Source organism: Triturus cristatus, chromosome 7 (assembly GCF_964204655.1).
Source record: "Triturus cristatus chromosome 7, aTriCri1.1, whole genome shotgun sequence".
In the NCBI taxonomy this organism is placed as follows: Eukaryota; Metazoa; Chordata; class Amphibia; order Caudata; family Salamandridae; genus Triturus; species Triturus cristatus.
This window is the reverse complement of record NC_140590.1, coordinates 648,788,421-648,807,362: the sequence shown is the minus strand read 5'-3', so window position 1 is coordinate 648,807,362 and position 18,942 is coordinate 648,788,421. Positions and strand designations below refer to the sequence as shown.

The following is an 18,942-nucleotide window of genomic DNA, read 5'->3' as shown; positions in this document are numbered from 1 at the left end:
CCTTGCGTGGAAGGTAAAACATGATCAGTTGAGAAACAAGATAAAAAAAATACGGGAGAACGGTTCTCAAATACCATGCGAGGATAACTCAAGTATAGGCAAGGCATTTGGTGACTTCTTTCAAGAGTTGTACACTGAAGAGAAGAGAGATTCCCAACTAGAGTTAGATTGGTGGTTGGATCAGGATTCCCTACCTGGGATAAACACAGACTTAAAAGAAATGCTAAATCAGGAAATCACTATCCTTGAGATAGAAAAAGCAATCTCTAGTTTAAAGACGGGAAAGGCGTCGGGACCGGACGGCATCCCTAATGAACTTTATAAAGTCTTAAAGGAGATTTTAACCCCACACTTACACAAGCTATTTAATAGTATACATAGTCACCAGGCCTCCATCTCAGCCTCATGGAATGAGGCAGTAGTTACTTTAATATTGAAGCCTGGGAAAGACTTGTTAAGATGTGAGTCATACAGGCCAATTTCATTATTAAACAGTGACTACAAAATCTTTACTCAAATTTTAGCGGTAAGGCTGGGCAGGACATTGGGGAGCATTATACATTCCAGCCAAAAGGATTTTATGAAAAATAGACAGTTGAAGGATTTACCACACAAATTAATCACAGCCATAGATAAAGCCACTACTACAAAAACACCACTAACTGTAATGATGATAGATGCTGCTAAAGCTTTCGACAGAGTAAAGACCTGAATAATACAGCCCTCATAAATTTTAAGAGAATATAGCTGGAAACAAAGACCTTATTAGAATCATGGATGCATCTGCCGTTATCTGTTCTGGGTAGAGCTAATCTGATCAAAATGATGATTCTCCCAAAGTTCACTTTCATCTTCAACGCTTTACCATTACATTTTAAATCAGAATGGTTACAGAAACTGCAAAGTGATCTGACCAGCTTTGTGGGGAAAAACAAAGCGGTGAGAATAGCATGGAAAAAACGACACAAAAAGAAAGTGGATGGGGGTATTGCTTGCCGGATTTTAAACTATATCACTGAGCTTTCTTCTTTAAAAATACCAGGCATCTTCTTATGGACAATGTACAAAACTCGCCACCCCACTCACAGGCGTTAAAAATGGATCTACCGGTAGAAGGAAATTTTTTCTTATTCAAATATGGTCATCCTAAATTTTCTTTAAAGAACAGGTTCAAGGTTTTGCTAGCCGCCTGTGAAGTTTGGGCACAAATTAAACGAGTCATGGGTATACGATATTGCAGTAGCAAAGCCCCAATCTCTCCAGGCACGCCAGAATGTCTCTTGGATATCCTAGCCCTCCCTTTACTGAGGGCGGGCTTGTCAACTTGGGGAGATTTAATTGAAGGAAACTCTCTCATTGCTTGGGATACACTTGCCTCAAAAACGATCTACACCTTGGCAAGACTTAAATACCTCCAATTGTCAAGTTGGGTTCGGAACGAACAGCAGTTCAGTTCGGACTCAGAATGGGAGGGAGAATTCATGAAAGATCAAGTATTCAAAAAGGAAGTATCCAAGTGGTACTGGATGCTAGTAGAAGCAGAGGACAACATGCTACCTGCACCAGAGGAGAAATGGAGTACGGACATACCAGATGCTGATATCCACACTTTATGGCAAGTATCATATGCAGCACTTTGGTCAAATATCAGACCTGCACCTTTAAGAAGAAATCACCTTTTTACTCTATATAAGAGCTTACTGGTCCCCCAAAAAGCTGGCAAAAATGGGAGGAGGCACGAGAAGATACTGTCCTAAGTGCGGGCTGGAAAATGCGGACGACGTACACATGTTATGGCGATGTCCGGTAATCCAAGTCTTCTGGTGCGAGGTGGGTGAGTTTGCCTCCAAAACACTAGGAATCAAAGTCCAGGTAAACCTTGAATTTTTGGGATAATGTACCGAGGCAATAAAAATTATTTAGCGAACATACCTCAAGCACACTTATTATTTGCTTTGATAATCATGGCACGTAGAGAAATATGCACGAAATGGGTAACACAGTCAGCACCATCATTAAGAGAATCGATTTTATATGTTAAAAATACCTGTAGGTTAGATTGTGCCAAAGGTTCATCTAGACGGATTAAAATGTGGACACCAATTTGGGAGATGCACTCAGAAGAAGCCACGTAAGGGTGACTCATTATTTGGAAAATTTATAAAGAGGAGACGATATAGTAAAGTCCAATGATTAAGGCATACTAAACTTGGCTGGAGTTTGGTCAGATCGTATAAAGCTCCAGATACATAGTTTAACAAGGCCTTGGCTTCCCGGGCACAGGCGAAGTGCGGGACTCCCCGATTAGTATGCACACAGCCCCAGCCATACGCTGAATGCCATGTATGAAGACAAAAAAAAAAGCTAACCCTGACTATGATACTTCTAGGGGTTAGCAGCAATGGAGTGCAAGACCCATCTTATTGCTTCCTTTTCCTGGCTATGGCCGTAGTACAGATATGCATTCCTTCTGCGTGGTTAGATCCTGTACCCCCAACATTCCAGCACTGGCTTGCGCAGCTGTTGTCAATGTTTAATTTGGAAAGAGCCATCTATGAGAGAAAGGGTAAAAGAGGGAGATTGTTGGGCAGGTGTATTTGGGCTCCCATTGTGAGTTGGAAGGAGTCTCAGGCTCTTAATGACCCCTGAATTATATGATTGGATAGGTGGGGGAACTTATGTGTTTTGTCAGTTTGTATATTTTGTTGGATCAATTGTGACTCGGATGAGTTCTTCCTTAATTGATTTGTGAAGCTAGATGAATTTTTGTCTATCTTTTTGATTGTTAAGAAGATTGGATTAATCCTCACAGTTCAATATGTCATATAATTTTGTGCTGTTTATATAAAAAATCTGAATAAAAATATATTAAAAAAAATAAAAGGAATGACAACTTACATTCCTCAAACTGTATCTCTTATAGGGAGTACCTGTGAATGATCATGAAACTTTAATTGAAAGAGAACCTCCAGAAGTGACACGTAGCTTATTGTACAAGCCTGCACAAAATGAAGAGAAGCTATATTTCCTTGTGTCAAAATATATTCATACTAAACCCACTACGGTTTTATTGGCGATGGGACTTGGTTGTCCTCTAATTGGAGTATATTTTTAAACAGGCATCCACTTATGCCGTCAGATAGAGCCCCTGATCTCACATGATATGTAAAGATGCAGTTGCAATTTCTCGATGAAACGCAATTGGAATTGCATTTGGACAATTATGCAGAGAGGGCACCGGGCTAAACACTACCTACTCTTTGGTATCAGCCATGGATTTGAATTTTAGACAAATTAAATGTCACTGCCCAACAACTGCATTTATTATCCCTCAACATACCCCTATTGTGAAGCATAAAATAGAACATAACCATAAAATTAAAAAAGAATGTGAAACATTTGGCCACACAAAACCTTTATTCAACTTTTGATAGTGACCTGATCAGTGGAAGTGACTAAGGAGGTGCCCCGTGCAATTTTGCCTAGAGAATGACCTAGGAAGAGATTGGACTTTGTGAGTTTTCTGACACCTCAAATAAAGTCCTATACATTTGTTATATTCTTTGCTTAACATTAATTAGACAGCAGACAAGAGTGGATGTCACAGCAGTGAGAATGAAGATCCTTCATGCGGGACTGCAAATCACTAGTCAAGAGTCATGCTAATATGCATTCCTGGTTGGTTTTGATTTTAATGCTGCACATGTTTTCGAACTGGAGCTTTTTGATATTAAAAACATCTTCAATATTTACATTACTCCTAGTAATGTTTAGCTCATTTTCTTTATCTAATGTTCTTCCTCTTTATACATGCTGCTGGGTTAGTCACGGTGCAAACATGTATAAGAATATCTGGCAGTGTTAATGGGAGTAGTGTTGTGCATAGATCAGCGAGATGTAATAAGGTATTTGTGTGGAGATTAAACAGTTGCCTTACCATCAAAATAACAGTTATCATAAGCAAAACAGAAAACCGAGTCAATTTGTATTCAATTTTATTTCTAGTGTCTTATCTCCCGCAGACTTCGTACTAGTAACTGTCTGGTCCTTGGGCACTGTGAATATCAGATATAACACCAACCAAGAACCAACTTCATCAATATAGCTCATGTACTAAGTCGCAAAGGGTTATGTTTAACAATGGCGTGGAGGCGTGGCCCTGTTCCTACTGCTCAAAGAAAAATCTACTGGTGGACAGGAAACTTGGGAGAAATCTTGGAATGCCCTCCTTACCTTACTAATTCCACGACTTACATCTACTGAGGACTGATATGCAATTCAACCTATTTATATACAAGATTTGCTAATCCACTGGTGCAGGATGGGTCCTGCCCACTGAGCACAGAATCTGACACTGTCTAGATTGCCAGCCAGTTCACTGGACGGGAGTCCCAAACTGCAGTTCCTTACTAAATGAGGAGCAGGCAACACCAGCCTCCCAGCAGTTGATCTTTTCCAACACTACGGCCTGATTTAGATTTTAGCGACAGGTTGCTCCGTCACAACAGTGACAGATATCCCGTCCACTGAAATATAAATCCCATAATATCCTACGGGATTTATATTTCGGAGTAACCCATCTGCCGAAAGCTAAATCAGGCCCTTAGTAAAGTGCCCCAGATGAATGCAGACGGAATGTCACAAACAAATGCTCTCTAATGTGTACCTAATGAAGGAAAAACAATTTGTACTTGGGTATTTATACCATTCTTCATTTACATTATGCATGCATGACCCAGAAATCAATTAGCCTGATGCGAGCTCCGCAGCTCACAGATGCCCGCATTCTCAAACCTCCAATATTCAGACAGGATTCCTACACATAAATCTCAGTGTTCTCGAAACTCAACTAGCCAGACAGGATTTTAAACCAATGACACACTAAAAAGCTCAACACTAAGCTCCAGTACTTTTGTCCTGTGCCAGTCATTCACTAGATGCCAGATGAAGGGCTTTTCTTCCCCAGATGGCATCCCTCCAGGCTGGCACAGAAAGCACAGCAAACAAAACAGTTCAGTCCTGCATGCTAGAGATGAAAGTGAAAAAACACATACACTTTGCCAAATGGCAGGGACTGAAAGTGGGGCTGGAGGAGGCCTGGTGTTACTTGGATGTACGATATCTGCATGACTTCGGAATGCTGACATCAGCCTCGTCCTGGAAGGAGATCAGTGAAAGAGGGAAGAGCCACTGAAAGCCCTGGAAACTGGACAGGAAGCCCTACAACCCTATGAAGAGGCTTCGGCGCAGTCCATTTCTCTTCAGCTCTTTATCACTTATCGCATCCTGGGAAGCATCGCTGCAGGCCAGCCCAGATGAACATACAATTATTGCCAACTTGTAAAGTTTCACAATTTCGAAGTATCATTCAAACATAAAACAGTGTCAGCTCAAAATAGATTATTCTTAATTGCAGAAATTCATGCAAACCGTTGTTTGTGTTACTTGTTATTCTAGAAAGTGCCAACTTCCGCTTTACCTATAGGATGACTTTTGTAATGACTTCTAGTATTAATTGATTTGTGGTCTCACTTTATGAACGTACGAGTTTGTTATGAGGAGATGTGTTATTGTGAAAGTTACAGTTTGTGTATCCAAAATACCTGTATTGTGGTGTCATCCTCCACATTAAAATAAATTCTGTAATCCAGGGTAAATCACTTTATATGGTGGGGTCTTGAAGCCCATCTCCCTTTCTCTACTACTGTTTTTAGTCCAGTTCATTTAGAGTGAGTGAAGTGCTTACACATTATGGTGCTGTGACAGCGCTAAACCACAGCGTCTCCTTAGCCACCTTTAAAAGTGGTAAATGGAGGCAAAACTACAAGACACAATGACCATTCCAACTTATTGTATAAAGACATTCTCGCTAACACTACACAGCATACGGTAAAAGGGTGGGAGGCTTCACAAATATAAAATCTTGCCTAGAACCCTCCCAATAAAATATCCCAACCAGGAAAATACTGATTCAGGTTACCTACCTTCGGTAACGATGTATCTGTAAGAGACATAGGTTAGTTATAGATTCCTTACCGTAGAATTACCCCCAGGCGTCAGACTGGATCCGGAGAACTTTTTCTTGGCAGCAACCCTGCACGTCGGTAGGTGGCGCCATCGACTCCGTGTCCGTCATCGGCATCGTGTTCGCCGGGATGACGCTGCGGTGCCTATTTATACGCCGCCCCTGCGCGCTGACGTCAGTTCTGACATGACTTTTTTCGCCAAAAGCCCAGAGCCATGCAGGACACTGACCACTGGTGCACTAAAACTAGGGAACTGCCAGGGAGTCCCTGAACTTGAAGTCAGTTCGCAGAGTGGAGAGGATGGGTGGGGCGGTAAGGAATCTATAACTAACCTATGTCTCTTACAGATACATTGTTACTGAAGGTAAGTAACTTGTTCATCTGAAAGTAACAGTTAGTTATAGACTCCTTACCTTAGAATAGACACCCCAGCAATACCAACCCCGGAGGAGGGTCTGCGAACCAAGTTCACACAAGAAAGTCCTGGCGGACAGAACGGGCAAAATAGCCATCCCTCCGGACTTGGCTGTCCAGACAGTAATGTCTGCTGAACTTGTGCAAAGATGCCCACGTAGCTGGGAAAGGGAAGAAAAGCAGACTGAGGTGGATGCGATGACGCTGCTAGGCCCAAGGATCTGGCCGTAGCTCGAGAATTAAAGCGCTCCTGCGCCGAGTCTGCTTTGTTGCCAAAAAGGTGACGGTCATCCAAGGGCATGTCCAGCAAAGTTGACTGGACTTCCCCCAAAAAGACAGACGTCCTCAACCAGGCGTAGCACAAAAGGGCTGCCAATGTGGTAATCGTTCTGCCTAGTGAGTCGGTGGTATCCAGTCCAAATCTTATCGTGAATTTGGCTGCGTCTCTCCCATCCGCCACTGCCTGGGAGAGAACGGCACGGGCCTCCTCCAGCCACTGAGGAAGCACCTGCGCAACTGTATCCCAGATGGAATGGGGGTATCGGCCCGGGAGGCATGCGGTATTCATGGACCACAGTGACAAGGAGGAAGAGGACATGCATTTTCCAAGATAATCCAGCATCTTGGATTCCCTGTCTGGGGGAGCAGAATGGAATGCGCTCTTGGAGGACAAGACTTGGACTACCTAGCTCTCTGGAGAAGGGTCTAAGGTGAGGAAAACTGGGTCACCCAGAGCCAGGTGGTGGCGGCGGGCAATCGTCCATTCCACAGGAGCCCCTGTGCTGGGCTTGGACCAGGTGTCCAGAAGGACGTCAGTGAAGGCTTCGTTGCACGGCAAAAGGGGTTAGTCCTGACTGCCACTGAAGGGAGCTCCAGGCCCAGGGCCTCAGCTGCCCTTCGCACCACCACAGCATAAGACGCTCCCTCCTCCGTAGCCACGGTGCGAGGAGAAAGCATGGCAAGGTCTGGGGAAGTGTCCAGACCACTGGAGTCACCCAGGTCCTCTCTTCAGCCTGGCTCTTCAAGCTAGTCTGTTAAAGGGTCAGGTGACCCCTCCCAATCCTCATCACTACCTTCTGGCCCATAGGGAACACCAGGGATGAAAAGGGGGACAAAAGTACCCTCCGGCGATGGATTTGACGGGGCAGACTGGGTGAAGCACAGACAATAAACTACAAATTGAGTCTGGCAGTCAGTCAATGCAACCCTGCAGTACTAGGTGTTGGAAATGTTAAACACAAATAGCGGGCCATAACAGACATTTCATCTTATTATCAACCGAATGTGAAAGGACTTTAACGTCTCAGCCTTTGTCATAAGTTAAACTAAAGTCTGATTGGTAGTTTCCTTAGCCTTGCTACCCCTAGCCTAGTAAATACGCCTTCTCTTGTTCATTCCTGCAAAACATGGTTAAACGCAAGTGACAATAAATGCAAGTTTATTGAAACACAAAGGCCCACATTACAATTTAAGGGCTACATTTCGAACTCTGTGCAAGGGATTGGAATTACGCCTTGCATTTGAAGCAACTTCAACCCACACCTTTGTTGGGAGTATTTTTTTTTGCTTGACAAGAGGTTAACGAGAAGCCCTGGGAGTACTAGAGCACATGCTAATTTTGAGAGAGTAATAACGCTTGTGTGATTTTGCTGAATCTCTGTGTTTTGGCCGCCATAGTGCTACCTCATCATCATCATCATCATCATATATAACTTTATTCGGTCGTTTGTACAAAACACCAACAAAGTATGCAAGAATAAAACCACAAATAAATATACAATTAAATTAGTATTAAACCATTTTAAGCACAAGTACAAACGACATCCCCAATCAGATTAAAAAAGGCATACGTATAAAAATGTAATTTGATCTAATCAAGCTAAAGGAGTACCATACAATCCACCAAACTTTTGGGTTACTTGACCAAATATACCAACTTGATATTTAAAATACATATACAACATGAGAAGGAAAAAAAATAAAAATTGACTTCATTACTACAATAGAAATGTTTTGCGGATCAACCAGAATGAAAATAGAAAACAACTTAGGGCAGAAACTATTGGCCCTGAGGTATCAGATTTTAAAATCCTAAATGCGATCTGATGCTGCCTGGCTCCCAGATTAAGGCATAATGGTCTAATCCATTTCCTGCGATACTTTGTGCAAAAAAACAAGATATGTTCTTCTGTTTTGTGAACTTCATGGCAAGCAGGGCATAGCTCTAAGACCAGGCCTGTCGCCTCTTTCCCTGAAAATTTCAGTAACAGATTGCAATATCTAAACCTGGTATACAAGCTCTTAGCAAGAGGGGGTGAAATCAGGTCAAGAAAAGGTTCAAACAAGAAGCTAGATTTAACATTTAAAAAGTTAGATGTTAGCTGTCCACTTTTTTGATTGCTGGTGTAATGCTCCCCTACTGCACTCCAGTATGTAGCTTTGAGTAGGATATCACGTTTAGTGGCCCTTTCTGGGTGCCCCTACAAGCCCAACAAGTTCAATAATTTACACCATTTAGCAATATGTCTGAACCAGGGTAGTTGTTTTGCCCCATTAAGTGCTAGGACCTCCCACAAAGAATTACGGTAATCAATTAATTGTGGGGAGGTCCATAGATGCAGCCAATAAGTTAATGGTCTCAGGGCAGCTAAGTCGCCTATTCTTTTTATCCCAAGATCACAAAAAAGTGGGGTGAGTGGCGTTGTAACAGGTAGCGAGATGAGAGCCCTTGCAAAAATGTTCTCGCAAATCGTTAGTTTACTTACAGAGATAAATCCCCATATCTCTGCTCCGTAGAGGGCACCACTTTGGGCTTTTGCACGATAGATTTCAAGGGCCAGTGAGAGGGGTTGGGTGTAAGATTGTTTTAAAAATCTTAGTATTGCTTTAGATCTTTGGCATAGTATTAGAGAACTCTTCCTCAGCTGGTTTTCCCAACCGAGCGTCTCATTTAAACCTACGCCTAAATAATCAAAACTTTTTACCCACTCCAGTGGTTCATGTAAGATCTTAACCTCTCGTATACCACCCCGTACTTTTCCGAACACCATAAATTTAGTTTTAGCGGTGTTCAGTTCTAGTTTTCTTTCTTTGCAGCAGCTCAGAAATGTATCCAATAGTGCCTGTAGACCCATAGGGAATGTAGATATTAGTAAAGAGTCATCTGCAAAGAGCAGGATGGGGACTTTTGCATCAATCATCGTAGGGGCATCGTTCTTACAACCCATTAAACAACTAACCACATCATTGATAAACAGGGAAAACAGTGTGGGGGCGAGAACACACCTTTGACGCACCCCCCGTTGAATCGAAATCCTCTCTGTCAATTCCCCATTTTTCCCCCACCTGACCTGGGCATAGTTATCCTTGTGCAATCTGGCAATGATAGACACCAGTTTTTCCGGGGCCCCTTGATCAAGCATGGTCTTCCACAGCAAGTTGCGCGGAACCAAGTCAAATGCGGCTCGCAGGTCCACAAATGCTACATATAGCCGCTGTTTCCTAAGAAGCACATACTTCCATTCCAGTAGGGAAAACCTGAAGGCTTGGTCGCACGTGCTAATATTGGCACGGAAACCCGCTTGAGCAGGGGACAATACCATATTAGCATCCATCCATTCTTGAAGTTTATCTAAAACCTGCCTGGCAAAGATCTTCTGAAGATTGTGAATTAGACTAATAGGTCTATAATTGGAGGGGATAGCAGGATCCCCCTTCTTGAAGATAGTTATTACCTCTGCTCCCCTCCAGGTTTCAGGAATATCCCCACCAGCCAGTATACAATTAGACACAAGATTTATGTATGGTCCCCATATCATTGGTTCCGATTTATATAAATCCCCCGGTATCAAATTGGGTCCCGGCGCTTTGCCTGCTTTTAGTTTACTAATTACAGACATAGTATCCTCCAGGCTAAAAACTAGCAGAGGGTTATTTGCGGTCTTATCAAGGACAGTGCTACCTCAGTTTCCCTGTGCTCTGTCTAAAGAGTGTTGGTCGGAGAAGCCTTCCTGTCCCGAAGCTTTATTTCGCCCCTTTCCACTACTCTCATCCCCTGGCCTTTTACTCATCTCTGGGCTTGTCTTAGTTCCTGGACCCCTGGCTTGAAATATGTAGCCACGTCCGTGTCACCACAGGGTGTAAACATGTGCCCCCTTACTAGAGCGGAAAGGAGACAGTTGAATGAATCACCCATAACCTACCACCATTCTGGTAACATGAACACTATGGAGAGCACTGGTTGCCTAGCCAAAGTGTGATTTCAGCAAAAGGTGTTTACTAGACACTAAAATTTCATTTTGTGTTCACAACCATAAAACCAATCAAAGATAACTTTCACTGGGGCCAACAACACAAAACACCCTGAAAATGGTTAATAAATTCTGTCAAGTTTTCACTAAAGATAGTGGTCAGATTTTATTTAAAATGAAAAAGTTATGTACATTTGGATAGGTTGGTTCTGATAGGCCAGTACTAGCTAACTAATCTGGTTAAAGAAAAAGAAGTTAGAATTACGCTCGTCAGACTGTTTAAGCGGGGTCCAGAGATACGAGGACTTCCGGCTGGAAGGGTTGGCCAATTAACAGAACACCCCGCATGCACCCTATGAAGACAGAGTTGCAGTGCATTCAAGACATCCTCTAAATTAAACACCCTACATTGGAGGACTTTTCATATCAAATGATATATGGAGAATGCTTACTAGAAAGGACTACAGCAAAGCATTAGATGCAAGATGAGCCCAACCTTCAAATGAATGGGCACTGACTCCTGAGGTAACCCTGTAGATAGCCAATGCCTGGGTAGGAGGTAGCTTAGATTCAGCGGAGGACAGCCACCTGGCCACACTTTAAAGCAACAAAGAGAGCAGTCTGATGGCCACCAGAATGAGTTTGGGTGAGGGGTAATCTAAATGACACAGATGTAGAACATTTGAGGGGAACACCACTGGCATGGCTTTCCATAACTTATTGATTGTCCCTTGGGAAATGGCGAACCCGAGAGGGATTTAGTCCTCAATGTGGCAACAAGGCGGTACTGACTGCTTGCAAACGTCATCCATGTGTCTTCTAGGATATTCCTCAGCGAAACTGACAAAGAAATTGTTGCAAAAGTCTGTTCAGAATAATTTTGAAGCTCACAGGAGAGTGACTAACCCTCTCAAACTTCAGGAGAGACTGTAAGTGAGCCCTCTTGAGGCAGCATGAAGCTCACAAAATCAGATCTGGTGGATACCCTACAGACTTTCAGAGCGTAACCGAGAAAAGAGATCAACTCAGACCTTACAGAGGATTTCACTGATCTGCAGTTTCACCTAGTTCAAATAATCTCTACACTACGCTCTGAAGTTTGACTCAATGGTCTCCAGAGATGTGGAGGAGGAAAATAAGATCCAACATCTGGAACAAGTAATCACAACCTCACAGAGCAGATTCTCACTCTTTACAGACAGGCCGATCTGACGTCCCTGTAACTTGAACACTTAGAAAATCAAATAAGAAGAGAAAACATGAGAATTTGGGGACTGTAGGATGGGACAGAGGGCTCCCACCTAAAGATATTTATGAAGGACCACTTCTCCAGGTGGCTTAACGATGATCAAGTTGAATTTAAACTGGAAACGGTGCGCAGAGTGGGGCACCCCAGACTAAACAGTGCTTAGAAACCCAGAGATGTCCTCGTAAAGTTCTAAGAATTCCAAAGCAAAGACAGAGTGTTACAGGCAGCCGAGGTAGTGAATGTGTTAAGCACTATTACTTTGAATGTTTGCTGTTTAGGTCTTGCCTAGGCATCGCTGTCTCTTCGAGACATGCGGTATTCTGGTATTTAGGTATCAGTGGATGGGCCAGTCTCCCTTAGTTCTTAAAAGGTCACAAGATCTCCCAAGCGTCAATATGTGATCGGGGGTAACACAGTCCATTAAAAGCCCACCTGGACGCATCTCCCCTCTCGGCGGGACAAGCGTGGTAGGAGCCGCCATTATGCCTCGTGCTGGGGGGGGGGGGGGGGGGGGGCTCGGCTCACCTCAGCCTTCAGCTACAGGTGGTCAGTAGCTCAGCCACAATAAAAATGACAGGTCTTGAGGTGCTGTGGTAAAATGGTATGTGGATGGTAGGGTATCTGGGGGATATTTTAAATGCTGATGATCCCGGCCATGGGAGCATCTTAACCAGCTACAGATCGGCAGCCATCTTTGTAATGACCGACTAAGTGCAGAAGGTCCTTGGAGTTTAATGGACCAACTCTGACTCGGGTGTGAAGGCCTTAGGGCGATGATCCTGGGACAAGGGCTCGGCAATCTCTGTTGTTATGAGGCCACCAGTGGATGTTAGATCAGTGGCAACCATCAGCTCGGTACTGCCACGCGATGATGGGAGTCGGTCAGTGCCGCCATTAAGGGGACAGGCAGTCTGGACTGGGACCCAGCGCCTGTTTGTGACAGCGGCCATATTGAAGTCAGGCGGCCCGGGTCACGGCACCCTGAGTTGTTTAGCACACCCTGGAGGTAGAAACCTTCACCGCTAAAGCTGTGGCGGCTGCATCTCGGGACCCCCGGATCTCAGCGGGGTAGCCGGCGGCACTGCACTCCACCCCTCTCACCGACTCGATTGTCTGGGCAAAAGAAGGGTGTGCAGGCTTCAACGCTGCTGTGCAGACTCTCTGGACAGGTTGTCTGGTCTCGTAGCCCTCCTCACGTCGGCTCATACGCATTCGACTTACTGCGAGATTTGAACCGGACCATGGGCGGTGGGCGCGGTGAACGCCTGGGCAGAGACGGGCGTGCGCGTCATATGGACATGAAGCTCCGTGCATTTTCCACCTAGCTTTTCTATTGGCTCCTGTTACTGTTGTTTCTAAATGTTTGCTTTTGATTCATGAATAAGCCTAGTAGTTCCTCCTTGCATTTGTCTTTTCTCCATGTGTAACCTTCCATGAGGACTGGCCCTCTTAATGTGTGTTGTTACTCAGTATGTTTTATTTACAGTCTTCAATGCCGGCCGCACCTTTCTTTTTTTCTAGCCGGCTCGCACAACTTACTTTGTTCCCTCCACCCCGCAAACAATTATTACCCCTTTGATAGCATAGCTTGCAATCTCCGACCGCCCTCCCAGAACAATTCGGCCTGTAGTTTAATGCAGTTTGACTCTTGTTTTCTTGTCTGTTTCAGATTCATGCCTTCGCCCGCATCCTCCGGCGTTACCGCTCACTGGGACTCCTAATGTTTCTTTCTTTCCCTCGCCAATACGCTTCTTCCGGATCAACATGCATATGTGTCCTTAGTTTAACAGCACATTTTGTTTGGGGCAGGATTAAGTAGCTTCTGGTGGCTCTCCTCCCTGTAGGGTGGGTGCACCAGTGATGAGTGCCTGACTGTAGATGTGGACACTACTAAGCAGCAAGGCAGCTCTAGGATCCCTCTGGAGTAGGGGCGCGGTTTACCCGCCTCCCGTTGTGCATGCTTCCATGCCTGCTGGAGACAGCTGCAGGACTCGAGTGGGGAGAGTACTCCCCAGCCGAGGCTCCCAGAACATTTGAACAAGCATTTGCAATGCAATAGGTCTCGCATTACTAAACGTTTGAGCTATTGGCGTTGATAATAATAATGCAACACCAATAGCTCAAACTTTCAGTAATGCGAGTGCTATTGCATTGCAAATGGTTTTTTTCTATTTAGTTATGTTTTAAGCAATTGTGGCACCCGGGATTACTGTTTATAAAATAAATAGAAAAACAAAGCATTTGCAATGCATTAGCGCTCGCATTACTGACAGTTTGAGCTATTGGTGTTGCATTATTATTATCAACGCAAATTGCTCAACCTTGCAGTAATGCGAGATCTATTGCATTTCAAATACTTGTTCAGGACGTGTCATCGGCGTCTGTGGCTTAAAGGCAGCAATTGAGGCCTGTCACAGAAAAACCAGGATGAGGAAAAAATCTGCTACCGCTGGTGATTTCCACTGTGAACTGATTTTTAATACTTTAATAAATACTTCCTAATGTGCAGGCTTAAAGAAGCAGCACAGATTTTGGGCCTACAATTGGAGATCTCTCAGGGATCTGACGGTGCCGGAGGGGCAGTGGACAGGACCCTAGCTCTGAAAAAGGATGGAAGGCGAACTTCCAGGCTGCAACGCACAAGAGGGGCACGACAACTAAAAAGAAACTGAAGGCTGATTTTAATGCACACTGGGATATAGCTCCCCTTGCTGAGGGGTTGGGCCTCTGAATTATATATGATGGGACTCTCTTTCGGGGGGTCAGACGCCTGCATACTATAACCAGCCCCATCCATGATGGACACTGATCCCAATTCACCTGAACTGATTGACGTAATTCTCTGATGAATGCTGCAATGTCCCTTCTACTGACCTCTATTTATATGCAAAGAAAGGGTAATTTGTGGGGTCCCCCAAGGTAACTGTCACATCATGGTATCTTTGTGGTGTTGTAAAGCAAGTTAAACTATGATTCGTGTTGATGTTATCATGTATGTAATTTATTACACTGTGTATGACTTTTATGATTTTATTATTAAAATCGAATCAAGTATATTGATGAGGATGATGATTACCTGTCACAGGAGGGAAGGGTCACCCCTCAGGGGCGTTATAAGTGGCCTACAGAAGGCCAGTGGGGTGTCCTTTGGGGGGAACCCATACCACTGTTTATATTTGTTAATCTTGTTTAGCTAGTTTTTTTGTATGTTTACAATGTTCAAACCTACCAGGGTTATGATTTTACAGCTAGAGCCCAACGATTCTCTACTAGGATTCACAATAAAGCTGCCCTTTTTTTATTAGCGCATTGGCCTGGAGAGTATGCTGTGTGGCGTTCCTACCCAACGAGTCTCGATTCAACAGGCATTTTTGGGCAATCATTCGCCAGATCCCCTTATCCTTAAGGTCCTCACTTTCAATGCTACAGACGAAAACTTCCCAAAAAAGAGGTTGAGAGCCTGGAATTATGTTCTAGATAACGGAATTGACATTGCAGCTGTTCAGGAAACCCACCTCAAGAGGTCTGAGGAGATGCAATGTAGAAATAAAAGATTCCCTCTTGCTTTCTACTCTTCCTGCAGCTCGAGGCATTTTGAGGTTATCTGATTTTTGCACAGGTAATTTTCATTTGTAGTGAAAGATACTAAAAGAGATCGGGAAGAGAGGGCACCGATGGTGGGGAACTCCTTATTAAGTTGCATCAAAACAAACTCTGAACACAGCCACAATTTGCTTGAATATCATTGAAGGCCCTGGGGACTAATGTTACAAATTCAACATTGAAAATGTGTTTCTTTACTGCACTTTCTGCGGTACTTTTATCCAGAGCGCCGCAGAATATGAGAAAAAAGCCAAGACTGCAAACACCTCGTCACTGAAGGGGTTTAAAACAGCGCTAAGTTCTGATAAAATTAGGAGAGACATTCTTTACTAACTCCCAGCCTAAAGAAAATGCTGAAAAAACACGTTTAAATTCGACCTTTAATGACCGCGTAAAAAAATGACATTTATGGATATTAGTTTTCATGCAATCCTATCTATGTCCAAACATATTTTTAAATGCGTCATGAGCAAATGAACTCGAGCTAAGGGCATTGTACGGTGGGAATGTGAACAAAGCACCGCCTCTGGACAGAATTCTAAAGATGTCAGTGTTATCATACGCCGAAAAATAATCACATTGTGTTTCCGAAGCTCTCACTTACTTCAGCGCCTCCTCCAGCTTGTGGGCTTTCTTCTGTGCACTTCCTTTTTCTTGCTCAAGTTCGCTCTGAATGGCATGAACCTGTCATGGGATTGACATGTCATATTTTAGCAGCTGCAGTGGATGAATGGGAGACTGATTGGTCTTTGATTCCATTCATCAACGTGGTAATTAAAGACCACGTGGTACAGTTGTACTGTAAGCAGACACAATGTGAAAATGACTGTAGTAAAGCTCACAGCACATGGGAAACAAATGCAGAGGCAGATGGAAACACCTGGGAGTCTGGAAAAACAGTGATTTAGCACAGCAGCAGGCTAGTCAACAATAGTGTATTACCATTTAGGAAACAATTCAAAACAATATAGTTAATCATGTGCACTACTATTTCATACGTTTTGTACATTTTTGGCACCCTGACCCATCCATTCAATATGTGCATGGATTACAATTTTAACAAAATATCTGAATATTTGGATATTTGTGAAGTAGACGAAACATCCTACGAGAGCAGGTTTTAGCCCTGAAAAGGGAGAAGGCGGACAATTCTGGCAGCGTATGATGGGTTAGTCAGGCTGGCCGCCTCTGTTGTCCTCTTATCAGAGGAAGTATCTGCAGCATAGGAGGGGATGGCGGGAAGGATTTTTCTTTTTAATAGCTTTCTTTATTAGTGTTCAAGCACAAGGAGGTACAACATTGAACGCAGAGCGAGAATTACATTCATTACATGCCTCTGGCAGGCTCGAGTACAGTTTGCAGATCTCTGGGCATCCCAAGCTATACATTCAGTAGCAATAATATGCATCTTCGAGTGTGAAGAGCAGTTGCCAAATAGGGAGAGGGGTTTGGGCAATTCGTTGGGGCAGTTAATGGTGCCAAGCGGCATAGACCAGCCCGTCTTCTTGCTGACTATTAAATAGCAAAGGTAGAAACTACCTAGGTTCAGTTGCTGCCGAGTTCAGTAGTTCTAGCATTAACTGTGTTAAGCGCAGTGGTCGAAGTGGGGGACAAAAAGTAAGGGACTGTGGACGCAGAATCAGAGGGCGGCAATAACCCGAGAACTGGGTCAGTGGGCGGAGTCACAGGTGTGGCCAGAAAGAGCGAACCATTCTTATTTTTAGTATTCGTTTGGCATTTCACCACCCAGTTACGGATTAGGACCTTATTGAATTCAACACATAGATACACGTTTATTTAAGGTTTAATGAGTTACTAACATTAAAATACATTCACAAAGTGGGATTCGTTTCCAATCACAGAATGTCCCAAATACGCTTAAAAGTGGAATCACAAGCCATGTTTAGGTCTCGCCTGAGCCAGCGCATGCGCTGCTCTGCGAGACATTCAGTAAGCAGCTTTTGAAAGTGCCACCACAGGCTTTTGGTGGCCTCAAGCAGCCGCCATCTGTCTTTCCTCCGTCATACAACTCCCGCTTCTCCCCCTCCCTCACCACAGATCGCTTGTCGTGGCCAATGCTTGCATCGCTCGCCGCGCTTGATCGCGATCACTTTCGCGGCCGTGTCACTTTCACGGCCGCGCGGCCTATGCTTGTTCTCATTGTGGCCACAAGGTTCAGCATTCTAACAGAAATTCTTCCCTCTCAATTTAAGTTGAATAAGTTGTAGTTCTGGGCCCTTGTTTCCCCCCTGACCCCTTAATTCAAAATGTTCTCTCCATCCGCTCTGGACATGACTTCATCCGATGAGAATTTGGGGCGTTCCCGGCGGGCCTGCTTCATCATCATCCCCTGACCCCATTTTCCGCTGCTCTTTGTCTCTCGCCTTGCCTGACCCGGATCCCTCTGTCACCTGCACCGAGTCACCCTGGCCATTATTAATGCTGCATTAACTTTGGCTTCACTTTTGGTATTTTCTTTTCTCCGGGAGCTCATTTAGTCATGGCAGATCACTTAACCAAGAGCGTCCTGACTGTGGCTGCATAACATTAACTGACTAGTTTGACCTCCCTGTCTGCTCAACCCCATCCTTCTCTTCAGACACCATCAGTCTCCACAAAACCACCCAGTTTTTGTTTTTTTATAAATTGTTAAGCATCAACATAGATAACATTTTATTGATGTATTCATTATAGATATTTACATCAGGGGAACCTCGCCAGAGGTGCAGCGTAGTGCTTTTACATATAACAGTGTATGTCCACTTTGAAGAAATAAAAAACACAGGAGAGTGGAAGGGGATATTCCAGCTATAAGATTCAAATTTGTTTCGAATTAATGCGTTTTCAACTGTTTTCACAAAGCCAGCCAGTTCATGTGAGTCTGACTTCTGCTGGGAGGTGGTTCCAGACTCGAAGTGCTTGGCAGGAGAAGGTCTGATTAAGAGTTTGTGAGTTTTTTTCCTCCTGTTCTGTCTGTGTTTAATTAAAACCAAAAAAACATAAAAGCAGCAATTTAGTCTTTTTTTGTTTATCTATTCCCACTGTGAGCTATAACTTATATGCCAGTATCTGTATTATTGATAGCTCAGAAGTAGCACATGCATTTGCAAATCCAGTAAGTCTGACATTGGCCGCTAGCCTATTAACATTGTCAGTATTTCCCCCCCCCTGTTTTTTACAAACTTTTATATTTTGGGGAAGCTGCAGGGGGCCCCATCAATATAAAAACAAGCATTGGCATAGCCAATTGGTCTCGCCTTTGGGACCATATAAATGTTTAGCCATGCAACACTTGATGTTGTTGCACCAAGGATATTGTGCTGATTAACTAAACACTTATAAGGTCCCAAAGGCGAGACCTATTGGCTATGCCAATGCTTGTTCTCCGAGCCATGGAGTT

The 18,942-nt window shown here is 43.9% G+C and overlaps 1 protein-coding gene across 4 annotated transcripts in view; it reads right to left on the bottom strand.

Annotated features, from left to right (window-relative positions):
* The window catches only part of CEP112 (centrosomal protein 112), a 2,536,355-nt gene that overhangs the window by 1,376,082 nt on the left and 1,141,331 nt on the right, over positions 1-18,942 (bottom strand). For all 4 annotated transcript variants that reach the window (XM_085617276.1, XM_085617275.1, XM_085617278.1 and 1 more), the window contains one exon: positions 16,147-16,226. In XM_085617276.1, coding sequence (XP_085473402.1) covers positions 16,147-16,226 — 80 coding nt within the window. The remainder of the gene's footprint in view (positions 1-16,146; positions 16,227-18,942) is intronic.